Raw genomic sequence first — 24,043 nt, forward strand, 5'->3', positions numbered from 1 at the left:
AGTAGGGAGAGGTGGACTACTGGGGTAGATTACTGGTCATTTAGAGTCTTTGAGTGAGAAGAGTCCAGAAACAAAGGCCGACCCAGGCGTCTTGGGCAGTCAGTGGTGACGGAGGTGAGGAGGGACTAAGAGCAAACAGCCACCACCTCCTGAGGGGAAGGTGCGAGTCGTGGGAAGAGGCAGGGGTCAGGGCGGGAGGAGAGAACGGACAGTCTCTGCAGGAGCTCTGAGCATTTCCCTTCAGTCCTCCGAGGCGAGGCCGGCGGCAAGGACAGGGGAGGGGCAATCTTCTAAAAGCACGTCAAGCATATCAGAAGTGCAAGGACCCGTGACGCAGGTATGGGAACAATTTAAAAAAGTGTTTGAAAAAGATATTCCTTTCTTTTGAAGGGAATGCTTTGTTGACAGCAAAAATCCTTAAATATCACCAAACAGAGGCAAGTCATTTTATGTTTGTCTCACTTGCAATTTAGGTTTACTTTGGGTGGGTGGGGTTCCAGGTAGTGGCTCAGGAAGTGGTGACTTCTCTGGTCGTGAATGAGTAATGATAATCCGTATGTCATTAAAGGTAGGCAAGGTATTTCACAGTAGGAATATCGGCTAATGCCTGATGTGTTCTGAGACCCAGGAGACACCAGACGTGAACAAGGCACGACTCTCAGTCCGGTTTTACTTGGCGAGTAGCGCTGGGTTAGCCAGCATCTCACTCTTACCCAGGTGACCGGAGATGTTTGCTCGGCAGTTCAGGATTCAAGACGCTTAGATTCCGTTGGGACCACGCAAATATTTACATCCCTGGAAGTGTCAGGAGAGTGGATGTAATAATAAAACTGCATATGAAGGAATGAACTCACAAAAAGCACCAAAAAAAGCTTTCAAATCCTTCATGAGACCCGTTTCTGAGAATGCAGACGTGTGACAGAATGAGTCTGTGCAGGTGACTTGCCTGTGGGTCGGGGGATTCGCGGACACCTGGGGATGATAAGGAGTGTGTCAGAGGCACCGAGGGGGCTGCCCGGAGCCCGACCCCTCGCTTCCGGCCAGTGATTACACGCATGCGCACAGGAACTCTGACTAGGGGATGAGGGCGGGGCTTAGGGAACAAAGCAGCGTGGAAACCCAGTTAAGGGTCTGGATTAGAGCAGTTTCCTCAGCCACAGCTTGGGAGATCCTGGAGGAGCAAGGAGAGGTAGCTGGTTATCTCCATCTCTCTTCCTCCCTTTATTGACTGATGCACAGTGAAAGGTGTGATGATCAAAACAAAGAACTCCAAAACTGCTACATTCACCTGTGCCTACAAGGGACCTCAGATTTAATTTTGATAGCACCTACCTCCACACATAACCGGGAACAGTATAACCTTTTTTCAGTTATGCTGAATAATTACTCGAGGATGGATCTCATGACCGACCCTCTCCATCTTTCACTGAACTGAAATTTTTAGTCATTTAATGGAAAAATAAAAATTTTTCTTTCTAAAGAAGAAGAGACATGAAGGTATATTTTCTCCAGGATAGTTACTGCAACACTCATTTCTTTCATCCAACTAGCCATGGACATACTTGTCATCTAGGAGCAACGTACAATCAATTTAATTATTCATTTATTACCACTGTCACTCAGAAAGACTTGAAAGTGGTTTACACAAACACACACAATTTGGGTACAGAGTTGTTAAATCATTATTTGCCTCTTTGATCACTATTTTTTCTTCTTGACATTTTAACTCATTATAGGCCAGAGGCTCTTCCCTGAATTCTATCTATGCTGTTGAGTGCTTAACCGCAGTGCCCCTTCACATCATACCTTTGTCTTCTAGGGGTTAGAGAAGAAAGCTCAGGGAAGGAAACAGAGTGACGAATAGTCACAGGAACTAGGGTAGGGCTGTTAGCCCTTAGATGATAAAGAACTCCTTTAACGTCCATCTTTCACCTCCAGCAGAATGACCGCAAAGCTGTGCCCTTCAGCTCCAGACCCAGCCAAGCTGTCAAAAATGTGATATGAGATCTGCACCTCAAATTGCTTTTTATTTTAAACACATTAAACTTAAAACTGGAGGCTGTTAAATTGTTCCAAGTATAGGGAGATAGACATCCAAAAGAGAAGAGGAGTTCAAAGTCATTGAACTTTAAATTGCCACCAGAAATAACCTGATTTCCTTTATCTTACCCTCTTACTGTCCTTCTACCAGTTTCAGCTTCTGTGTGAAAGTTTCCGGCATGTTTCTTTATGAAATTGTTTTATTCCCTAAAGCTACTCTTAGCCACATCAGTATTTTCAATGGTCCAGAGAATGTGAGAACCAAGGTCATGTTCTTCACAGCCTCACGACCATTATGGTCCTCATGGTTTGTCTACTTGGCGGTTGCTCTATTTCCTACAGACCTTCCCCTGAAGTACTTTGAGGTCCCTGAATTTATAATCATCTCCATCATATATATATATATTTATTTATCATCATAGAGATACATATTTCTATTCTACCATCCCATAAACATCTCCAAGAAGACTGTTACTAGAGAGATTTCCACTAACAGAGCTCAGATGAAGGTCTTTCAGACCAGTCTACACAAGGTTAGTACAACACACACTCGCCCCATAGCCTCTTATTCTGGAAACTCCGCAGGACAGTCCATTCAGATCAGCACGTGCATTTGTTAGGTCTGTGTGCAAAGGATGAGCTAAAGCTGTTTGTCAAGGCTCAAAACTGCTTTCACTCTGGGTCTCTGTTGATGGAGAGGTCAAATTAGACAGGTGTCCGAGTCAGCCCTTCGCTCCCAGTGAGAACCCAGTCTCTCCCAATGACTGGTAAGCTCTATCTCAGTTTCTGTCCCATAAATTAAGGGCAAAAAGACTCAGTCACCTTGGGGAATTTACAACAGAGTCCTGCCTGTGCCTCAGGCTCTGAGCTTCTGTTTAAATTGCTCTGAGTAGGGTCTGGGCCTTGGTATTTTCAAAAGCCCCCAGGTGATGCTAGTGAACAGCCTGGCTGGGCACTTGGAGGTTCTCTGCGACAGTGGCTGGTGGAGACTAACAGGGATACAGAATACATTTTAAAGGGCTAAATCCTAGGAGACCCGACGGTCTCTGACTCTATTTGGGAAAGTCAAATAAGGCATTCTCAAGGCTGACATCTACAGGAACAAAAACTGGTGTAACCTCAGAGCAGAGGGACCCTAACCCTAACCCCTGCCCCCCACTGAGCCCCAGTCATGCCTGATTACCCAGCCAGCACCACGTGATTCGATTTCACAGTCTACACCTTTGACCAGGCAGCTCCACGACCAGACACAGCACCTTCTCTGTTTCTGCCTGTCACATCTTCCTCCTCCTGCTCAGTTTTGTGCTAGGTAAACAGGAGGCAGGCCGCACGTGTTCATTAAGTCACTATTGCTAAATGAATTCTACCTCTGAGGTTTGGGAAAGCTTTCAGCAACGCTGCTACAGTTTTCTTTGTCAGCTATGAACAAAATGCTATGACATCACACTTCGGTCTGTTGCAAGCTTATCTGTCTGCCCAGCTGTGAGGCAGGGCTGGGCTTGTTTACTTCCAAAGGCCTGGTCTCTAGCATCGTACCTGCAACACGGAGGTGCCTGATACACGCCGGTCAGATTCAATGATTTAAGATGACTGCATTCATTATTGTAAATGCAACGATAAGCGATGCCATTGTCTCTACTGCTAACTCTACAGTTAATGAACGAAGGTTATCAGAGCCTTACAATTTTTTTTTCAGTCTAGCTTAGAGCAGCCTCCCCAGCACCACCTGCTGCAACTGGTGTATCAGCCCTTTACGACATACTCACTGCTGGGCTGCAGGCAGGGTTAGTTTAGCTAAAATGGCACCTACAAAAAAGAAAAAGAAAAGAAAAAGATAAAAGTAGCCTACGGCTTGCCTGCTCCATTTTAAATGGTAAATTCTCTCAGCTCCCCATGTTTCAATGTGAGGTATACAAAGCTGCCTCCTCTTTAACCAATCTTGTAAATAATCTCGGAGCATCATTCCACCTGCCACATCTGGCCCTGGATCAGCGCTGATTCCACCCACAGCTCTCGGAGCGCGTACCTCGCACACCCCAGCCCTTTCACCAATCTCTACCGCTTCCTGCATCCTGCAGCTCAGGAAACATAAGCACCTGTCCACAGCAGATACACTCACTTCTCCCCAGACATGATCGTTAGCAGAGCCAGGAGAAAAGGAGGAGAAGGGGAGACAGGCACATTTGTCATTAGATATGCTCCCATCTCCTTTAGGTGGGGTTCAGGGGCCCACACCTGCCGCTTGGTGTGGACTGTGCCCACGAGACTGAATGGACCAGTTTCTGGAGGGGTCATCTCATGGGAACATCACTGGGCAGGGAACACCGATGAACAGAGTCACTGCTCCGGAGAGGGAGCAGGGTGCCGTGTGTGCCAGCAGGAGGTGTGCAGAGCCTGTGGGTGTGAGGGAATGAAACGGAGCCACGTGGGAGTGTTCCCAGAATTCCTCCTCCCCCGATGGCCAGAGAGCATCCTGTCACTGCCCGCAGAGCCAGGAGGGAGCCCCGCCCCCCAGGGCTGGATCAGAGGAGTGATGGGAAAGGACGTTGCCAGCTGGAAGAGGAGGGAGAAGAGATTAGGGAGAGAACTTGTTCAGTCTGTGTAATAAAGAGCTTAGAGCAGAAGTGGAGAGGAAGAGTAAATATCTTAAGGGCTGTCTGGAGGATCTGGTGACTAGAGAGGCTAGAGAAAAGGGGTTGAATACCGAACCCTCGTCAAGCTGCTTCAGGAGGTGATACTAACAGGGCGTGGGATTTCAGGTTACTGACGCTGTGATCCTGAGCTCGGAAAGAGGCTCCCTTTAGTGACTAGACGACGAAGGGGTGGAAAGTGACAACGCCCGTGAATATTTACAGCTGTGATGATGAGCTAAATGGTGAGGCTTCCACTTGCAGTTCTGCTTCCAAAGTGAGTTGTGGAAGTTTTACCTTCTATACTTCAAATTTAGATGTAACAAATCTCTTCTAATGATAAGTGACATCTCTGACTTGGACAAAAGCTTCAATAAATAATTAACCTTGAAAATGGAGAATAGTTGTTCCTTCCACTGAGGATATTAGTTGGAACCCAACATATATACAAGGAGACCGTCCGCCAGTATGTTTTTCCTCCCTTTGAAAACAGCTCTGGAACTTCCTTCATCGGATAAGACTAAGTTGGCATCTAAACAAGAATTTCTCAGTAGGCATAAAAAGACTATTTAGTTCTGAAGTAACAAATGCAAGTTTTTTGCGTAAGCTGTCCTTGAAGGCTCTCGGCCCATAAAGCTTGTCAATTCTCATTTGCTTTGAGTGACTTGAGATGCAGAGGAAGTGTGCTGAAAATCCTTGGGGCTTTGAGCAACTCAAGTTCATCCACTTATTCAACCTAGAACACTTACAGCTTGTACCTGCCGTCACCAACGGGACCGTGTCAGGAACCTGTTTTTCAAATAAAAGTTAAAACCTGAATTGTTGCCATCCCCTGAACCAGCGAAGACATTGCTCACTTGTGGAAAACCTGATCGCTCAAAATTGTGCCAGTTTTCCAGTCATTTTTTAGTGGAATAAACCTATCGATGTAATCACACGAAGCAGAGACAGACAGAAAAGATTCCACATTAGTGGTAATTATACAAACATCCTCCTTCCTTCAATAAAAGGTATTATAGAGAGAAAAAAACGGGAGTAGATTATTCAGCCTGAGTGATGGAGGACAAAGCCCGATTTTGCGTGTCACTGAAACCGCAAGTCCTCTTTGCTACCATAAAACAAGCTTGCATCTCTTTTTAAGGTAAACTGTTTGTTAAAGATTCATTAGAATTAATTCCATCAACAATTCCAAAAGCTATTAGAGTTAAATATTTAAACCAAATCTTAAGGGCCAAAGGGAGTATTTACCATTTAATGCAGAAATAAATACCACCTGGCAGGCCGGTGACGTTCATTAGCTCGTTTCAGCTCCGGTGCGTCTAATGAAATTTAATTGAATTGATTTGGGTACTTAAAGGTACAGTACATGTAAGGGTGAGAGTCTTCTGTGGTACCGTCTTTTAAAAGCAAATATTGAGTAAATCCATTTCAGGAATTCAATTTACTGCCATTGGACTAATTCTAAAAAACTGATGTCACTGAGAAGATTTGACAAATTGGAGGAAACTGATACAATTTGGTCGAAGAACGTATACCATTGTGAACTACTGGTACCAAACAGAATGCAGAAAGCCACTGGGGAAATGGACCTGAGACCAGCTCAGGCCTTCTGTTTCCCTGGTGTCACTCTGGTGGCCTTAAAAGCAAGCTCTGCAGTGGACGACGTTTAACAATGGCCTCTGTGCTCTAATCAGTGCTGCAAAGCTAAATTTGGGGTGAAACTGAACCAAGTCCAGTCTTCAGGTTTACAAATCCAAGTTCGGCTTCTAGTACTGAAGACATTCCGACATATGAAAAGCCAGGTATTTTAGATCTATATCCATCAGTGGCCAACAAGTTCAAAGCTCACCCTGGGTCCCAATCGCAAAATCTGCACACCCTACGCTGCTTCTGAATGTCTCAGACCATGGAAATGGAAGCAGAACCACTGAATGTGCCCTCTGTTAAGCTTAAACTCTGGGGTGGCTATGTTGTTGGATTTGTTTAATAAACGTTAAAAAGTACCTAGCACTGTGCTGAGCACAGGGCAATGAGAACAGAGAGTCAGGTAGGAATGGCTCCTGAGGGGAAGGTAAAGGGGAGGTGGGTATTTAAAATAGGATTACATTACATCACATCACATTTCTGGTAAGAGCCATGAAGCAAATGTACAGGTTATTATGAAGGATTTTTACTAGCCTTAGAGAGATGGAGAGGCTGGTTCCTTTGAGGAAGTGACAGTTAAACTGAGATGGAAATAACCAGGCTTGGTGGGAGAGAAGGGACGGCATTCTTGGCTGAGGAATGAACCTTTGCCCGTGCCATGCAAAGGCACTGAGGTTGACACTCTTGTGCCTGCAAGGAAGAGCAGGGGGAACTAGGAGGCCAATGTGGCTGAAACAATGTGATTGAGGGAGGTGAGCTTAGAGAGGTGTGTCGGGCTCTACCTTGAGAGGAATTGGAAGCTACTGAGGAATTTTAATCAGGAGACTGACATGGTTAGATCTGGATTTTTTAAGAGTGTGTTCTGAATGCTTAAGGGAAAAGAAACTGAGGCTGGTGAAGGAGGTTCCGTAAAACCAATCAGGCAGCAATTGCTCTAGGACTAGGGGCAGGTGATGGTGACAATGAAGATGGGGGAGGAAACTGGATTTGAGAGATATTCAGACAATAGAATCCACAGGGCTTGGTGCTAAATGTAGTGAGATCAGGAAGAGGGAGGTATGAATTGGGTAACTCCTGGATTTCTGGAAAGAACCACTGGGTGGACTAGGTGCTGTTTACTGAGATGGGCAACAATGGAGGGAGGATGGATTTGGGGAAGATACTGAGAGCTACATGTTAGATGCGTGGGCTGTCAGAGCCTGTGAGCTATTTCAGTGGAGATGCTGCGTTGGTAGTTGTGTATGTATAAGCTTAGAGTTCAGGAGTGAGGACCACACAGAGAAGTAAATGCAGATGCCAGTGGCCTTCAAATGTACTTAAAAGCCATAGGGCAGATGAGATCATCTCCACTAGAGGATATAGGGTGAAAAGCAAAGTTGCGTCAGGGAAGACCAGGAGTCTGCAAAGAAGACTGAGATGGAGTCTTGCAAGGTCAGAGAAAACCCGGGGGAGAGCGGTAGCTGAGAAGCCTGGAGGAGATCATGTAAGGGAGGAGGATTTGGCCAGGACTGCTAACTGGTCTCCCAAGTTCATTTCCTTTTCTTCCTGGACACACACCTAGACTATATGTCCCAACTTCCCTCGCAGTTTTGTACGGCCATGTGATAGAGATCCAGCCAATGGACCGGGAGGTAATGCACTTGTGCTGTTGCTGAGTATGTGGCAGGTGGAATCACAGCAGAGGAAGGAGTCTGGGTTCCCTGGTGTCTCCGTGGAGAAGAGCTGACCTGCCTACATGAACACCTGACCATGATGGTTGCAGGAAAGTAAACTTCTACTGAGTTGGATCATTTGATGTTTAGGTCTCCCTGTTACAGCGGGGAGCCCTCCCTGACTAACACAGAGGATGGGAATGGCTGAACCCTGCAATCAGAAGCAATTTCAAAGGAGGTGTCAGGACAGACGCCACATCTGACTGCAGCATGAAATGGAAAGTAGTGCATGAAACTTGAACTTTCTAGAAACTTAACTGTGAAAGGCAGAGCACGTGAGGGCAGAAAGTGGTGAGGCGGAAGATGGAAGAGGATGACTGGTGGGGGACATTGCTTTTTTTTTTTCTGTAAGCTAGAAGCACAAAGAGAATGTGTATCTATCGGAAAAGAACGAACGACCAGTGGGAGAGGCTGAAACAAGAGGAAAACTGACACAGTTAGGTTCTCACTCAAAGAAAATGACTTAAGAAACCTGGATTATAAATAGAAAAAAATGTGTATTTTAGAATAGAACCAAATATAAGCATAAAATAAAATAATCAAGAAATAACTGTTAAGCAAACAACCCAATCCAAAAATGAGCAGAAGGACCTAAACAAGACATTCTCCAGTGAAGACATATACTTGGCCAATAAGCACATGAAAACATGCTCAATATTGGTAATGATCAGAGAAATGCAAATCAAAACTACAGTGAGGTATCACTTCACACCAGTCAGAATGGCCATCATTCAATGGTCCACAAATGATAAGTGCTAGAGAGGGTGTGGAGAAAAGGGAACCCTCCTACACTGCTGGTGGGAATGTAGTTTGGTGCAGCCACTGTGGAAAACAGTATGGAGATTCCTCAAAAGTAAGAACAGACTTACCATATGATCCAGCAATCCCACTCCTGGGCATATGTCCAGAGGGAACCTTAATTCAAAAAGACACCTGCACCCCAATGTTCATAGCAGCACTATTTACAACAGCCAAGACATGGAAACAACCTAAATGTCTATTGACAGATGACTGGATAAAGATGTGGTATATTTATACAATGGAATACTACTCAGCCATAAAAAAATTAAAAGATAATGCCATTTGCAGCACCATGGATGGACCTGGAGATGACTATACTAAGTAAGTCAGACAGAGAAAGACAAATATCATGATTATCACTTATATGTGGAATCTAAAAAAGAAGATAAATCAACTTATTGACAAAATAGAAATAGACTCACAGACATAGAAAACAAAGATGGTTACCAAAGGGGAAAGGGGCAGAGGAGGGATAAGTTAAAGGTATGGGATTAACAGATACACACTATTATATATAAAATAGATAAACAAGGACCTACTGTACAGCACAGGGAACTATATTTAATATCATGTAATAACCTATAATAGAAAAGAATCTGAAAAAGAATATATATATATATATATACACATACATATATATAACTGAATCACTTTGCTGTACACTTGAAACTAACACAACATTGTAAATCAATTATACTTAAAACAAAAAAGTTTTCTTAGTTTCTGATTCAATCCTTTTTCCCTGCCGTTTGTCTCTGGGGTATTTTTGGAGGTTTTGATTTAAAATGCTATGGGTGAAGCCTCGTGGGAGAGTAACGCTTCAGCTGCATGCTGCTCAGCAGGATTTTCCCCCAACTTGGAGATCCAGCTCAACAACAGCTATAACTTAGTCACTTCTTGTTTAGCAACTGCCATGTGCATCGATTTCCACTTTTGTACAATTGATTTTTGCTTCTGTTCTCATTTGTGTCTTTGTTTTTGGACAGATATCACATGATGAGTGCCTGAGAGTCGTCTTGGAGAGGTCGAGACCTCATAAAGGAAGAGCTGATTTGTCGATACTAAAATCAACGTGCAAACACCCAGATTTATGGAGGAGACAGTATCATAGCTGAGTTTAACCTCAGCCTTTTTGTTTCCTACCCCAGCTTGACATCCACTGATTTAGAAAAGAAAGAACTCAAGTTGCTACAATTCTAAGTCTCGAGGGCACTGGACTTGGGTTTTTTAAGAGTTTGGCCCAAAGTCTGCACATCCTTCCAGTCATCTCTTGGCGAAGAATTTTCTGGCACAGCAGAACAATGAATTCATTCCTGGTAAGCAATCTCCTTGATAAAACAACAGCTCTCCATTCAGTCACTTAATTTATTTCTACAGAGGATTTACTGCTTTTCCATCACCCTCTTAGATACTTGCCAAGTAAAGTAATCTATTAATTCTCAAAATGGCAACATGCTAAAGCAAGTATTAAAATACTTCTTGCCCTTCTTGCTGCAAAGCTTAAAGATCAAGATTTTGAACTTTGACCCTGTTATATGTTTGTTTCCTCAACAATATTTCAGAATACTGTTCTAGTTCTCACTGTGGTCCAGTGTTGATTTTTCAAGTGTCCAGCAGGTGAGTGAGCAGGACTTCAGGTCAAGGGGTCAGGACTACTGGCTCCTCTCCTCCAGGACAGAGCCAGTCTCCCGGACACAGTAAAAGACAGCACGAGGGCTGTGTCCATCCTCTTACCCACTGTGGATTGGACATTTGAGGAAATCTGCAGGCATCTCTTACCTATCCATAATTACTTATTGATTTCTTGTTTCGTGAGTGTGATGCTGGCCAGAGACGATGCAATGACTACAATGGCCATCAGAGAAGAGAGTCCTGCGGGATTCAGGCCATGAAGGGCAGGGCTCCGCCCCCAGCAACGCTCATTACTCACTGGCTGAATGGTCCCGCAGCCTGAGAGTCTGTCTTCCCGACAGTAAAAGGAAGGACATTTAAAGATTAGTTTTATGTTTTGCTTCTCGAATCCACATGGCAATAGTGAATACAACAGCTCTATCCAGGGAAACATGACCTTCCCCAGGTTCAAGCCCACGGGCTTTGACATTCTTTGAGGCACAAGCTCACTGTGGCAGATCTGGGTGTTTCACGCAGGGGGTGGCACTGCGGGAGCACAACTGCAGACACGGGGCCATGAACGTTAGTCGGGGAGAATGAGTCCAGTTTCTAACCCTGGTGATTGTCAACGGCTTGATTCTGACATTTGATGTGTCTTTGGTTTAATCGCTGCATTTATGAACGGAGGCTTTTCATTCACACACACAGTGGCTGAGTAGATGTGTTGTCTCTGAAGCCCTTTGAAATACTTAAAGCAAAGCGAGGCGCCTCAGTTTTATAAGCTAAACACTGGAAACATTGTCTCCTCCTGAAACAATGTCGGAACTGCCTGTCCCTTTCCAGGGTAACCTGACAGGGGTCTCTTCTCCAGCCCGTGGAGAAGCCAAGGAGCAGAAGGACGGAGGTGGCGTCCCCTCAGTTACCATCACCTTCTCCCAGTACCCAGTGCTCAGAGGCACCCACCGTGACACCCTGAGGCTTCCTGCTACTTCTCCCACTCCATCTCAGGATGTGTCTGTGCCTCGGAGGACGGAGCAGATTCCTTGTGCCTGATGCTCCACCATGTCCTGTAGAGCCATCACCCTGAGAAGGGTTTCCTCAGTGTCACACAGGATGGCCTGGGATGACTCCAGGTTGCTTTTGTGGCTTTTCTCAGAACCTTCAAGAGTGGCCTGGAGTTCCTAAGGGCCAGGGCAGAGGGGCCTCACCTGCTAAGCCATTGAGACCCAGAGACTAGCACTTGTCCAAAGGTGTAGGTGGGAGCTGGGGAAGGACCAAAAGCTGCTGTCCTGAGCTGGCATGTTCCCTGGGAGCCTCGGAATGTGTCCTATGTAAGGCAGATGTCATGGGAGTTGGCAGGGGACCTCCCAGCTGGCACCTTGATCGAGGGGCCAACCATGGCCATGTAGGAATTAATCACCAGCCAGAGCAACGTTCAGACACACTGGTTGTCATTCTTTAGTAAGAAGTTATTTTTCCCCAATGTGAGAGCAAACATGAAGATCTTATTTGCGTTTCTAATAATTAAACATTAACGTAGAATTATTTAACTAGAATTGAAGGAAGATTTTGATTCAAAGCCTAAGAATCATGTGCTAAATCTTGTTCCAACAAGCCGGAGTGATAAACACGCTCACGCTGTAAGTCACTGCTCTGCAAATAACGTGAAAGCCAAACAGCCACGCAAATTTTAACACCAAAGCCCGTTACGGAATTTGTGTTTAGGAAGCTCCACTTGAAGTGATCTTGGAACTAAGGTCTCATGAAGACCAGCAGTGATCTGCGCTGGCTGGGACTGAGATCCACTTCAATTTGCCTTGCCATTAAGCTGCATTGAAAGCCCTCATAGAAACTGGTAGCCACGAGGGGAATTTAGAAGTTTGCCAAGCAGAGAAATCAAAGGAACTACGAACTGTAATTTTTAAAAATGTTAAACCATCTCCATTATTTTTGCCAGAGATACAGATATGCTTTATTTAACTGATTTCATTGACTTCATTTCTCTTTCTTGCACGTCATCACCCAGTCTCTTTCGGGGAGCATTTGTTCATTTTGCACAATATACACTTACGGTTTCCCCTCACTCAGAATCCTGTTCATTAGAAGTCCTTATTCATTGTGCTAGAGTTGGAGGCAAGTCTCATTGCAATCTCTAGGGAGAAGTGACATGGAATGTAAGTCTGTTATACAAATCTTCTCCCAGTTAATATCTGAACCAAAAAAGAAAAAGTTTTCTATATGAGTAAAAATAATCTTATCTAGTTATTAAATATTACAGCACCACTATGCTGCAAAAAGTTTAGCTGTTGGTTCAAGCTATTTATGATACTTAAAAGCCATTCTTTGAAAATTTGAATTTGAAATTTTTACTCATCTAAACCAAACTGCCCTACAATTATTTCTAATTCATAAGGAATGACCTTGATTCAGACCTGGGAAGGAGGTCAGAAAGGAGAATTTCAGGGGAGGTGATATTAATAAAATGTTCAGGGAGGCAGGTGGGTGGAGGGTGGGGTGGTGGTGGAGTACGGATGTGTGGAAAGGCTTCAAGGGGTGGAAGGGAGGGAGGGAGGGAAGAAAGGCAAGCAGGGAATACAGAAGTTAGGTACAGATGGTGGCTGAGTGCAGGCAGAGACGGATGAAACAGCAAGGCTGAGGCTGCTTCTGAAAGGTCTCATGGGCTGTGCTAAGACGTTTGGGTTCCTTCTGGAGGGCAACACGAGTCATTGAGAGGTGTAGCTCCAAGGAATCATTTAATCAGATTTGCTTTTTAGAAAGCTCACCCTGGCTGCCCTTTGGCAAAAGGACAGGAGAGGAGGAAGCCCGCAGGTACAGGGCCCAGTTAGGGTCTGTGGCAAAATCCAGAAGATGGAGGCAGCTGCTCAAGGCCGTGACCATGGAAAGAAGTGGAGGGAGGCAGGAGTCTGGGGTTTTCTGGTGAGTTGGATGCCGATAATATGAAGGAGAGGAAAGAGCTGGGGGTGGTCCCTGGGGACTGGCTTGGGTGACAGGCAGAGGGCTGTGCTGGTCACTGATCAGAGAGTGCAGGAGGAGGAGCCAAATCCAGGAAAAGTGGGCCCACGTGAGGTGCTATGGGCATCTGAGTTGGTTACCTAACTAGTGGCTAGATAATGAAGAGAGGTTGGGGCTAGAGAGAGAGATTCGGGCGACCACCACGTGTGGCTGGTAACTGCACCCAGGGAAGAGTTACAGACACCCCGGAAGAGGCGGTGTGTGAGATGAGAAAGATCTGGACACGGGACCTTGTGGGACAGCAACATTTAGGGAGCGAACAGGAAGACCAGCCCACAAAGGATAGAGAAGGAGCAACCAGAGACCCTGAGGTGACCCAGGGGATGTGATGTCACGGGAACCAGGAGAAGACTAATTTTGTGAGAGATGCTGTCTTACCACAACATTTTCAGATTATAAACATACATGATACACAACAGGCTTCTTATTGGAGGAACATGACGTATTTACTAAGCCATAGCCTGACCTCACATCTTCTTATTCCATCGCTAGACTTCTCCATGATCCTCAACCCAGTGAGCATGTCTTCTGCATCCTCGACCTATCACATACACAAATTCTGCACCAAAATGGAATAAAAGCATTCAGACCACTTCTAAAACCATGACGGCTTTCATTGTCACTAACGGCCTTCCTACAAAGCCCTATGTTCGTAGTTTGGTTTACCCAAAACCTGCCCTGCAAAAGTGTTCTCTCCAGGGCTCTGTACACATTGCTGATGGTGCTGACAGGCACAGATGCTTAGCAGAAAGACTGGGGGAAGGGGGCACTAGATTAGGTATCAAGCAGCTGGAAGATGACAGGGTGGAGAAACCAAGAAGAAAGGGAACTGTGAAAATGTAGGTGGAGGTGGACAACGATGATAATGATAACAAAGTGGAAACTTAGGATCCAGATGTCCTGCTGCCTGTGGACAGGGTGGCAAGGAGCACTTGTAGCCAAACAGCATGAAAACTGCTCTAGAATTAACAGCAGTAACTCCCATTGGTATATGAGTCTCCGGTTGACAAAGCTCTTGGATGACTGATGACCCATTCGAGATCAAGAGCAACCCAGTGAGGCAGGTGTACGGCGTTGACCTCACTGGTGAGGAAACCAAGGGGTGGGGTGGGACTGATGGAGAGATGCCCGCAGTCTCCATGAGAAGATGTGGAAGTTCTCTGATGCAAGGGCTGAGGAAAGTTGCAGACTCTGCTACACAGAGCAGAAGGAAGGCATCACGAAGACCCACTGCAGACCACTGAGGAGGTGACTCGCTTTTCTGGAGACTCTATGTCAGGAACCTGCTCATCTGGTTCAGACATCTGGACACAAAACGACCCCAGCGGATCTCTGAGCTCTGCCTGTGAGGCCTGGGGAATCAAAGATCTGCCCCTGTCCCTCCAAGGACTGGGCCCCAGGGCTGCCAAAGTCAACTGCTACACCCAGGGGCAGAGAGGCTCAAGTGACTTGTCCAAGGTCATGCTGCTGGTAAGTGGCAGGGCTGTGCCTTCACCCTCTGGCCGTTTGAGTCTAAGTCAGATGCTCTTTGTGCGTCACCAAATAGGATGATGAGCGACGCGGGAACTCATCTGCTCCCATGCTCCATGATTTAAGTTGAGTGCCCAGGCCCAGGGACGTTCAGCCTCACCCTCCTTCTTCTCCTTCAAATAAACTTGGAAGACTATATTCATTTTGGGGTGCTACATTACTGGAGAGAGGTTGACAAATTTGCACGCATGTGGAAAAATATGACAGCAATGGTGAAGGTGGTGGAAATGTTAATATTACAACTGAGCTTGAGTTATAATAATAATAAATGTTGCTGTGCCCACAGCTGAGGAGGGATGACCTTGTGGAGACATGCTAGCTGACTTCGAAAACAGCAAGGCTGTCACAGAGAAGAGAAATTAGACATCTCAGAATGGGGCTGGAGGGCCGAAGTTGCAGATAAGGAGCTCTTTGTTTAATGTAAGTAAGAAGGTCTGACAAGTCACAGCCACCCTACAGTGCAATGATGTGCCCCATGAGGGAGTGACTGCAATGACAGTTAAGATATTTGAACCGAAGGAAATGACTACCGGAGCTGGTATCACCTTTCTTCTTTCAGTAAGACAACTTCCTTCCTCCTGTCACACATTTTAGCAGGGATCGTGGCTACCCACTTTTCCTATCCTCCCTCGCAGCTGGGTAGCTGAGTGTGGCATATGCCTGAGTTCTTGGTCCTGGGAAGGGGAACAGGACTTTGGTACCTTTTGCATCACTTGCTTCAAAAAACATCACTTGCCCTCACTTTTCCTCTCTCTCTTCTTCTGGGCTGGTGTGACAGAGGAAGAGCCAGGGAGCTTTGTCCACACAGGCAAGGACAACACTGTAGCACAAGGCAGAGCAACAAGACGTGCCCCAGGGTCACCTGCTGACCCTGGACCACAAGCCTAACCAGGTACGGTTCCACGAGGGAAAGAGATACTGGTTTAGCTTGAGCCTCCATAGTTTTGAGTCTCCCTGTTAGAGTGGTTTAGCCGGTGTCCCAACCAAAATAACTCTCTCTTGGAGATGAACGTATGACTCAGGTATTATATAAGTGTTTGTGAGCAATGATTTCTGTAATCTTATAATTCTGCATCCCCCCAACAAACTTGTCTCCTGCCTTCCAAAACCAGTTGTCCCGACAGTCCCTACCATAGTCAAACATCATCACTCCATTGTGTCCGTGACCTCATTTTTATAAAGTACCAAGGTTCAAAAAAGTCAAGAATTGTTGTCTCCTACTTTCATTTATCCCTTTATCAAGTTTGTTCCCAAGGCTCATCTTCTTTTCCTTTAAAGAAAACATCCTCTGCAAAAATACAGATGATAAAGAAACTTTAAAGTTCTCTTTGTGGTTATTTAAACTTAAAGATTGGTTAAAAAAAAAAAAGTGATGCATTATTTAGCCTGCGTGAGATAACATTCTTCTGCAATTGTTTATTTTCCCTTAGGGGAGAAAAATCAGAAGCCAGGCCTTACTGAAGTTGAAGGTTTGGATAACACAAACGTGTTTTGGCTCAAAATGCATCAGGAATCCAACATAATTTTGTTATTTGGTCCACACACCCAGCCAGAAGAATATTCTGGTGTATTAAGTGCATCTCTCTCTAAGTATAATAAAGTAGTCGAATTGATGAAATGTGATTCTTGCCTCTGCGCTTGGGTCCTAGGAGGAAATAAGCCAGTGACAGATGGACCTCTAATTCTGTCCCATAGATAGAGATGCCATTTTTATTTCAATTTCCATCTCTCTAGCTCGTGTTTTTCCTCTTATTTATAATGCCCTTTCCTCTCACCTCCTAATTCATGCAAACTCTGTAGATTCTTCAAGATTTTGCTCTATAATTTTCCTTCTCTTAATTTATCCAGTAAATCTGTCGTATATGACTCTGAACCTCAGGTAGTTGCCAATAACTGGTCCATATTTCATTTTTATCCACAGTAGCTGCTCCATGTCTCATGTTTTCTTTGAAACCCTTCTTTTTCTAGGTGTTCAATACACAGATTTGAAGCATGGATAATTAAAAGATAGAAATCTATTGCCCCACTGATGGGAAGCAATTCATAAGGATGAATGAATTTGGTTTTCCCACCAGAAGACTTTTCAAAAAGAAAGGCTTTTGTGAATTTTGAGCTTTGCTATTAGCAGCACTTATACTGAGCATAAAGGTCCTCATTTCATTTCATAACTGCATAATTTGGAAATTACTCAGAACAGCTCTTCCTCAATTTTTTAAAATCAGGGGTCAACTAAAAACATCGCCCTTAGTTTCTCCAGCCCGTCTTTCTTGAATCTCCTCACATGAAACACATTTTAAATCCTTGTTAGCTCTTGAGTTTTTAGCTCCATTAAATTTCTGTCAACACATTCTTTTTTTTTCATGGAAATAGACAATTACACTTTCTGTACACCACTATCAACACAGAAAAAAAATGAAGATGGAAAACTACTATTCAACAAATAACTCGTAAAGTCTCTCAAAGCAGTTTCCCTTCAATGCACAGACGTACGAGAAGGCGTATTTCAGCAAAGGAATGCTCCGCGTCCGAGGGAAAGTGGCGTTTATTTGAGGCCGTAATATTTCATCGGGCTTCTGGAGCCGCTGATTCAGAACGAACAGCTCCTTTCTAATTTATAGCATGTTTGTCATGTCTGGCTGCCTGTTTAGCTGAAGGAGCCCGTCCTGGGAGAGAATTCATTTGGCTCCTGGAGGAGTCCAAGGAGGGACTAAGTAGGGATGCTGGGATAGGCACTTCAAGCAAAACAGATTGGAACTCAAACCGTCTTAGATCAAGGGCTTATTTTAACCTGCAAGATACTTAGGAAAGGATCTCACCCATCCACAGTACTCCTCTAACCCTTAGTTTTGCAGTTTTTCAGCTTACACATACTTCCCCCTAGGAATAGGAAAATCTCAAAAGGGAAATACGTGGGCTGAACTTTATAAGCTAAAGTGCAAAGTAATGAATGCTTAAGGGAAACAGGGAGGCTTGGGGAAATCGAGAAACAGACTATAACGTAGTGGAATATTTACTGTTTCCCACTGGCTTAGAAAAAGACAATTGTTCCCTCTGGCGAGGTGGATCTCACCCCCTCGGATGTGAGCCTCCTGCTGTGGCCCCACCTCCCCATCCCAAGACTGGCTGGCTGGAGATGAAGGCAGAATGACTTTAGCTCCCGCTCCTCCGAGCAGGCAGCCAGGGGCTGCAAGGAGGTGCTCTGGGCGGTTGTTGATGGAAGCCCTTTCTGAGGGGCTTTCTGAATCCCTACGGAGAGTGGTGCCTAAGCTGGTCTCTCTGCCCACCAGTGATGTTCTCTGCCCCTAGATGTTATCTTAGATCTCTCCTGGGATCACCCGTTGTGTAAACGACTCACAGTTGCTGATCTGGGAACAACAAAAGGACAACCTCTGAGAGACAATATTAAAGAACTCTCCCCTCCCATCCAAGAAAGAAAAGTTACACATCCTTTTTAGCAGCATTTAGAAATGAAGTGTAGAATTAAAATTTCTAGATGTGACCTTTTTCTCTTAAGGTTTTACTTTTAAATCATTTTGGGGATGAAGTCTCCTTTGAAACATATGATGTAAATTCCTCCCTGCCTCGGGAGAGTCTACTGGACCAATGCCTGGCCTCTTGCTGTGATCCACGGCATCATTAGGGGCATCGGCCCTTCACCCTGGGCGGTAACTAAGTCAGGGTCTCGGGCTGGGGACACAGGTCAGGCCGTCGGGTCTCTCCCAGTGCTTCTGGGCTGTAATATCTCTCGACCTCCTGAGCTGCTTTTTATATTTATTTTGCGTCTCATGTCCACAATTACTTCAATTATTTATTGACTCTTGTTGATGCTTTTCTCGTGTGTGCAAAATCCCTCTGCTCATTAATTTCCAGTCTGTTATACAACAGAGCTCAGAAGGACAGGCTGATTTTCTGTGGGGTGAGACTGTGATTACAGGTCTGTCCAATCTGGAAAGTTCACGGATCTGAGCTTATATACACGGGGTGCTTAGTGACCCTTTTCTTCTGCTTCTTCATTTGTTCTTTTATTTCAGTTGGGTTTCAATTACTCAGACTATTGGGTGAGTGCCTTTCATATCTATGACACAACTTGTTGGGACCAAATGCTGGATCTTTGGGCTCAGAGCCTGTATGTCACTCACAAACCAAGAAGGTAGAGCAAACCTTACCTTTTTGTAGAGACTTCTCAGATCTCGGTACTGCCACATGCTGTTTAGGACCTGAGATGCGGCCTTGACCACCTTTGGAGAGTGTCTGATAAAGACAAGACAGGACAGGGAACTGTATTCAATTTCCTGTAATGAGCTATAATGGAAAATAATCTGAAAACATGTGTGTATATATATATATATATACACACACACACACACACATATGTATGTGCATAACTTGAATTGCTTTGCTGTACACCTGAAACTAACATGGTAAATCGACTACACTTCAAAAAAAAAAAAAGAATTAGTAAAATAAAACAAAATAAAATTAAAAAAAAGACAAGACACGCAAGATGGTGAGTGGGACAGCTGGGCTTCAAATTGACCCTGACTTGTCAGGAAACAGCCAGTATAAAACAAATAAAAGCCTCTTGGCTTTTCTGGCTCTTTTCCTTTGTCCAGCCTGGACAGAGCAGGGGATGGTTGTAACCAGTCTCCAGCCTCATTCTCACACTCCCCACCCCCAGCCCCACGAGGGTGAGAGACAGGAATGCATTACAATTTGGCAAAGAATTTTCAAAGTGCAAACCCAAGAGCATGGCATTGAGTCAGAATGCAGATTTAGTGTTTGACTACAAAACAGAACAGAAAGAAGAGAAAAACAACCAATGACCAGGAAGGGCCAGATTTGGGGGTTTTGATGGCAGTGTTGTTTATTTAAGCTGTTCACATCCTCAAATGAAGCACGGGAGTGTGTGCAGTGTTGGCTCCAGGGGCCTGAGGCATTGCAGGGAGCTGCTCTCCATGCCCAAGCACAAGAGATGGCCGGGAAGGCTGATATGCACACACACCGCACACGTGCCTCTCACATTCACACAGAGGAATGCGCATTGACGAGCATCTATAAATAAAACCCTTCAAACAATTAAAGTTCTGTACTCTGGGACATAGTGACAAACTAAAGAGTCACATAAACCTTTGGACTAGTGTTTATCTTTTTTTTTTTTTTCCTAGGCATGGCTTTGAAATCCCCATGAAACTATAAGTAAGTATCTTTTAGTTGGTTAGTGCCAAGCTGCATCACAAAACAGACACCAGGTCAATAAATCTGTGCCAGTTTAATTCGATCAAATTTTTGGAAGTCATTTTGACTCGTGGTGAGGGGAAATATTAACTATCTACAAAGCCTTTGTTTCAGTGTGCTGGTTCCAACTGCACAACTCCAGGGCCTGCTGGTGACTTTGGCCTATCTCAAGGGCTGGCACACTTTTTCTATAAAGGGTCAGATAATAAATACTCTTGGGTTTGTGGGCCATATGGCCTTGGTCACAGCTACTCAACTCTGCCATTGCAGGACTGGAGGAGTCATAAATAATACATAAATGGATGGGTGGCTGTGTTTTCCATTCCAACGTTATTTCCAAGAATGGGTGGAATCTGGCCTGTGGGTTGCAGTTTGCTGACTCCTGGTCTATGTGGTGACTCGGGGCAGGACATAACCATTCATGAGGACTCCAATGTGAAGTCCACCTCTGAAACTGACCCACGGTGCAGTGACTCATAGATTCCTTGAACAGAATATCGGAACTGAGGTCAAAAATGTTTTTGACATAAAATGGTCTTTGAAATGGAAAGTGAGCAGATGGTTAGATGGGATCAGGCTGACATTGGATTTGAGATCCAGAGTAAATGGATATGTGAGAACATGAATTTTGTAATGAAATTATGGGATGCTACTACATAGTCAATGAAATGACTGCTAATTTCCTGGGTCTTCACATTTGCAATGTAGATCAACTACATTTAAGGTTTCTTCATCCATTTACTTACTGGAAACAGTAACAGTCAGTATTATTATTGCTGACTTGGAATTCAATTTGGGCTGTGTTTGAAAACCTGTTAGTTGTATCACATACTTTTAAAAGAAAAAAATTAAGCATTCTTGTAAATTTCAAAAACTTTTTTCTCTATGAGAGACAAGCTATATTCAAGTAACATACAAATTCTCTTTTACTAAAATGTCGGTTGCTACATGATTTCACATTTATGCTGGTATCATGGTCGAAATGTAATATTAAATTCTTTTGACTTAGAGACAGAGAATTTTAGGTCATTTCATGGATACAGATAGAGGCAAACTTTATCCTTTTTAAAAATTGAATTATAATTGAGCTACAGCACTACGTGAGTTCCTGCTGATCTGATGTTTGTATATATTATAACATGATCACAACAATAACTCTAGTTCCGTCTGTCACTATACAGTTATTACAATATTATTGACTCTATTGCACATGCTGTACATTTCAACCCTATGATTAGTTTATTTTGCAACTGGACTTTTCTATCTCTTAACCTCCCTCACCTATTCAGCTCATCCCCACATCCATCTCTCCTCTGGCAACATCCTTTTTGTTCCCTGTATCTATGAGTCTCTTTCTGGTTTTTTTATGTTTGTTCTTCTGTTTTGTTTTTTAGATTCTGCATCTAAGTGAAATCATATGGTATCTGTCTATCTCTGACATTTCACTTAGCATATCTTCTACATCCATCCATACTGTTGCAAATGGCAGGGTTTTTTAATTATTTTTATGGGCAAGTAATATTCTTTTATATATATATACCACATCCTCATTATCCATTCATCTATTGATGAGCACTTAGGGTGTTTCCATGTATTTCCTACTGTAAATAATGCTGCAATGAACACTGAAGTGCATACATCTTTTCTAATTAGTGTTTTTGCTTTCTTTGAAAAATATCCAGAACTGGAATTACTGGGTTGTATGGTAGTTCTACTTTTAATTTTTTGAGGAACCTCCATACTGTTTTCCATAGTGACTGCACCAACAGTGCATGAAGGCTCCTTTTTTCCCCATATCCTTGCTGACACTTGTTATTTCTTGTCCTCTTGATAATAGCCATTCTGACAGGTGTGAGGTGATATCTCACTGTGGTTTTGATTTGCATTTCCCTGATGATTAATGATGTTGAGCATCTTTTCACGTGTCTGTTGGCCATCTGTATGGCTTCTTTGGAAAAATGCCTATTCAGGTCCTATGCCTAGTTTTTAATTGGGTTGAGTTTTTTTTTTTTTTTTTGATATTGAGTTGTATGAGCTGTTTATATATTTTGGATATAAATCCCTTATTGGTCATATCATTTACAAATATTTTCTTCCATTCAGTAGGTTGCCTTTTCATTTTGTCTGTAGTTTCCTTTGCTGTGTAAAGGCTTTTAGGTTTAATTAGGTCCCATTTGTTTATTTTTGCTTTAGTTTCCTTTGCTTGAGAAGATACAACCCCTAAATATTGCTACAACTTACAAACAAAGAGTGTTCTGCCTGTGTTTTCTGCTAGTAGTTTTAGGTTTCTGGTCTTGCATTTAGATCTTTAATGAATTTTGAGCTTAGTTTTGTATATGGCATGAAAAAGTAGTCCAGTTTGAGTCTTTAGCACATAGCTGTCCAGTTAGTTTTCCGAACACCATTTATGGAAGAGGCTGTCTTTCCCCCATTATATATTCTTGCCTCTCTTGTCGTAGATCAATTGCCCATACGTGCGTGGGTTTATTTTTAGTCTCTCTATTCTGTTCCATTGATCTATGTGTCTTTTTGCGTCAGTACCATACTGTTTTGATTACTGTAACTTTGTAGTATAGCCTGATGACAGGGTGTGTAATACCTCCAGCTTTGTCCTTTATTCTCAAGATAGCTTGGGCTTTGGGGATCTTTTTGTAGCTCCACATAAATTTAAGTATTATTTGTTCTAGTTCTGTTAAAAATATTGTGGGTATTTTCTTAGGGATTGCATTAAATCTGTAGATTGCTTTGTATGAATTCTTCCAATCCATGAACACAAGATGTCTTTCCATTTCCCTGTATTATCTTCAGTTTCCTCCATCAGTTTTATAAATTTCAGAGCACAGGTCTTTCACCTCCTTGGTTAAGTTTATTCCTAGGTGTTTTATACGTGTTGATGTGACTTTAAATGGGATTATTTTCTTGATTTCTGATATTTCATTATTAGTGTATAGAAAAGCAGCAGACCTGGTATATTAATCTTTATTACTTCTAACAGTTTTGGGGTGGGGCTTTTAGGGTTTTCTATATATAGTATTATGTCATCTGCAAGTAGTGACCATTTACATCTTCCCTTCCAATCTGAATGCTTTCTATTTCTTTTTCTTGTTGAGTGCTGTGGCTAAGGCTTCCAATACTATGTTGGATAGAAGTGGTAAGAGTGGGCATCTTTGTTTTGTTCCTGATTTTAGAGGAAAAATTTTCAGCTTTTCACCATTGAGTATCATATTACCTGTGGGTATATACCCACTTTGATGAACGGTTTTATCATAAATGGATGTTGAATTTTTTTGAATGCTTTTTCTGTGTCTATTGAGGCGATTGTATGCTTTTTATCCTTCATTTTGTTAACATGGTGTATCACGTTGATTAATTTGTTGAACCATCCTTGCATTCCTGCGATAAATCCCACCTGACTGTGGTGTATGATTCTTTTTATATATTGTTGAATTTGGTTTGCTTATATTTTGTTGAGGATTTCTGCATCTAAATTCATTAGATATACTGGCCAGTAATTTTCTTTCTTTCTTTCTCTCTCTCTCTTTCTCTCTCTTTTTTTTTTTTTTTTTTTTTTGGTATCTTTTCTGGTTTTGGTATCAGGGTAAGAGTAGCTCACAGAATGAATCTGGGAGTGTTCCATCTTTTTCATGTTTTGGAATAATTTGAGAAGGATAAGTATCAGCTCTTCTTCATATATTTGGTAGAATTCCACTGTGAAACAGTCCTGGACTGTTGTTTGCTGGGAATTTTCTGATTATTGATTCAGTTTCACTACTAGTGATTGGCCTGTTCAGATGATCTATTTCATAC

General features: G+C 43.4%; 1 protein-coding gene across 4 annotated transcripts in view; it reads right to left on the minus strand.

The window, feature by feature from the left end:
* CTNND2 (catenin delta 2) overlaps positions 1–24,043 on the minus strand; it is an 886,119-nt gene that overhangs the window by 21,893 nt on the left and 840,183 nt on the right. For all 4 annotated transcript variants that reach the window (XM_064479567.1, XM_064479565.1, XM_064479566.1 and 1 more), the window contains one exon: positions 19,168–19,252. In XM_064479567.1, the coding sequence (XP_064335637.1) occupies positions 19,168–19,252 (85 nt within the window). The remainder of the gene's footprint in view (positions 1–19,167; positions 19,253–24,043) is intronic.

Source organism: Camelus dromedarius, chromosome 3 (genome assembly GCF_036321535.1).
Source record: "Camelus dromedarius isolate mCamDro1 chromosome 3, mCamDro1.pat, whole genome shotgun sequence".
Lineage (NCBI taxonomy): Eukaryota > Metazoa > Chordata > Mammalia > Artiodactyla > Camelidae > Camelus > Camelus dromedarius.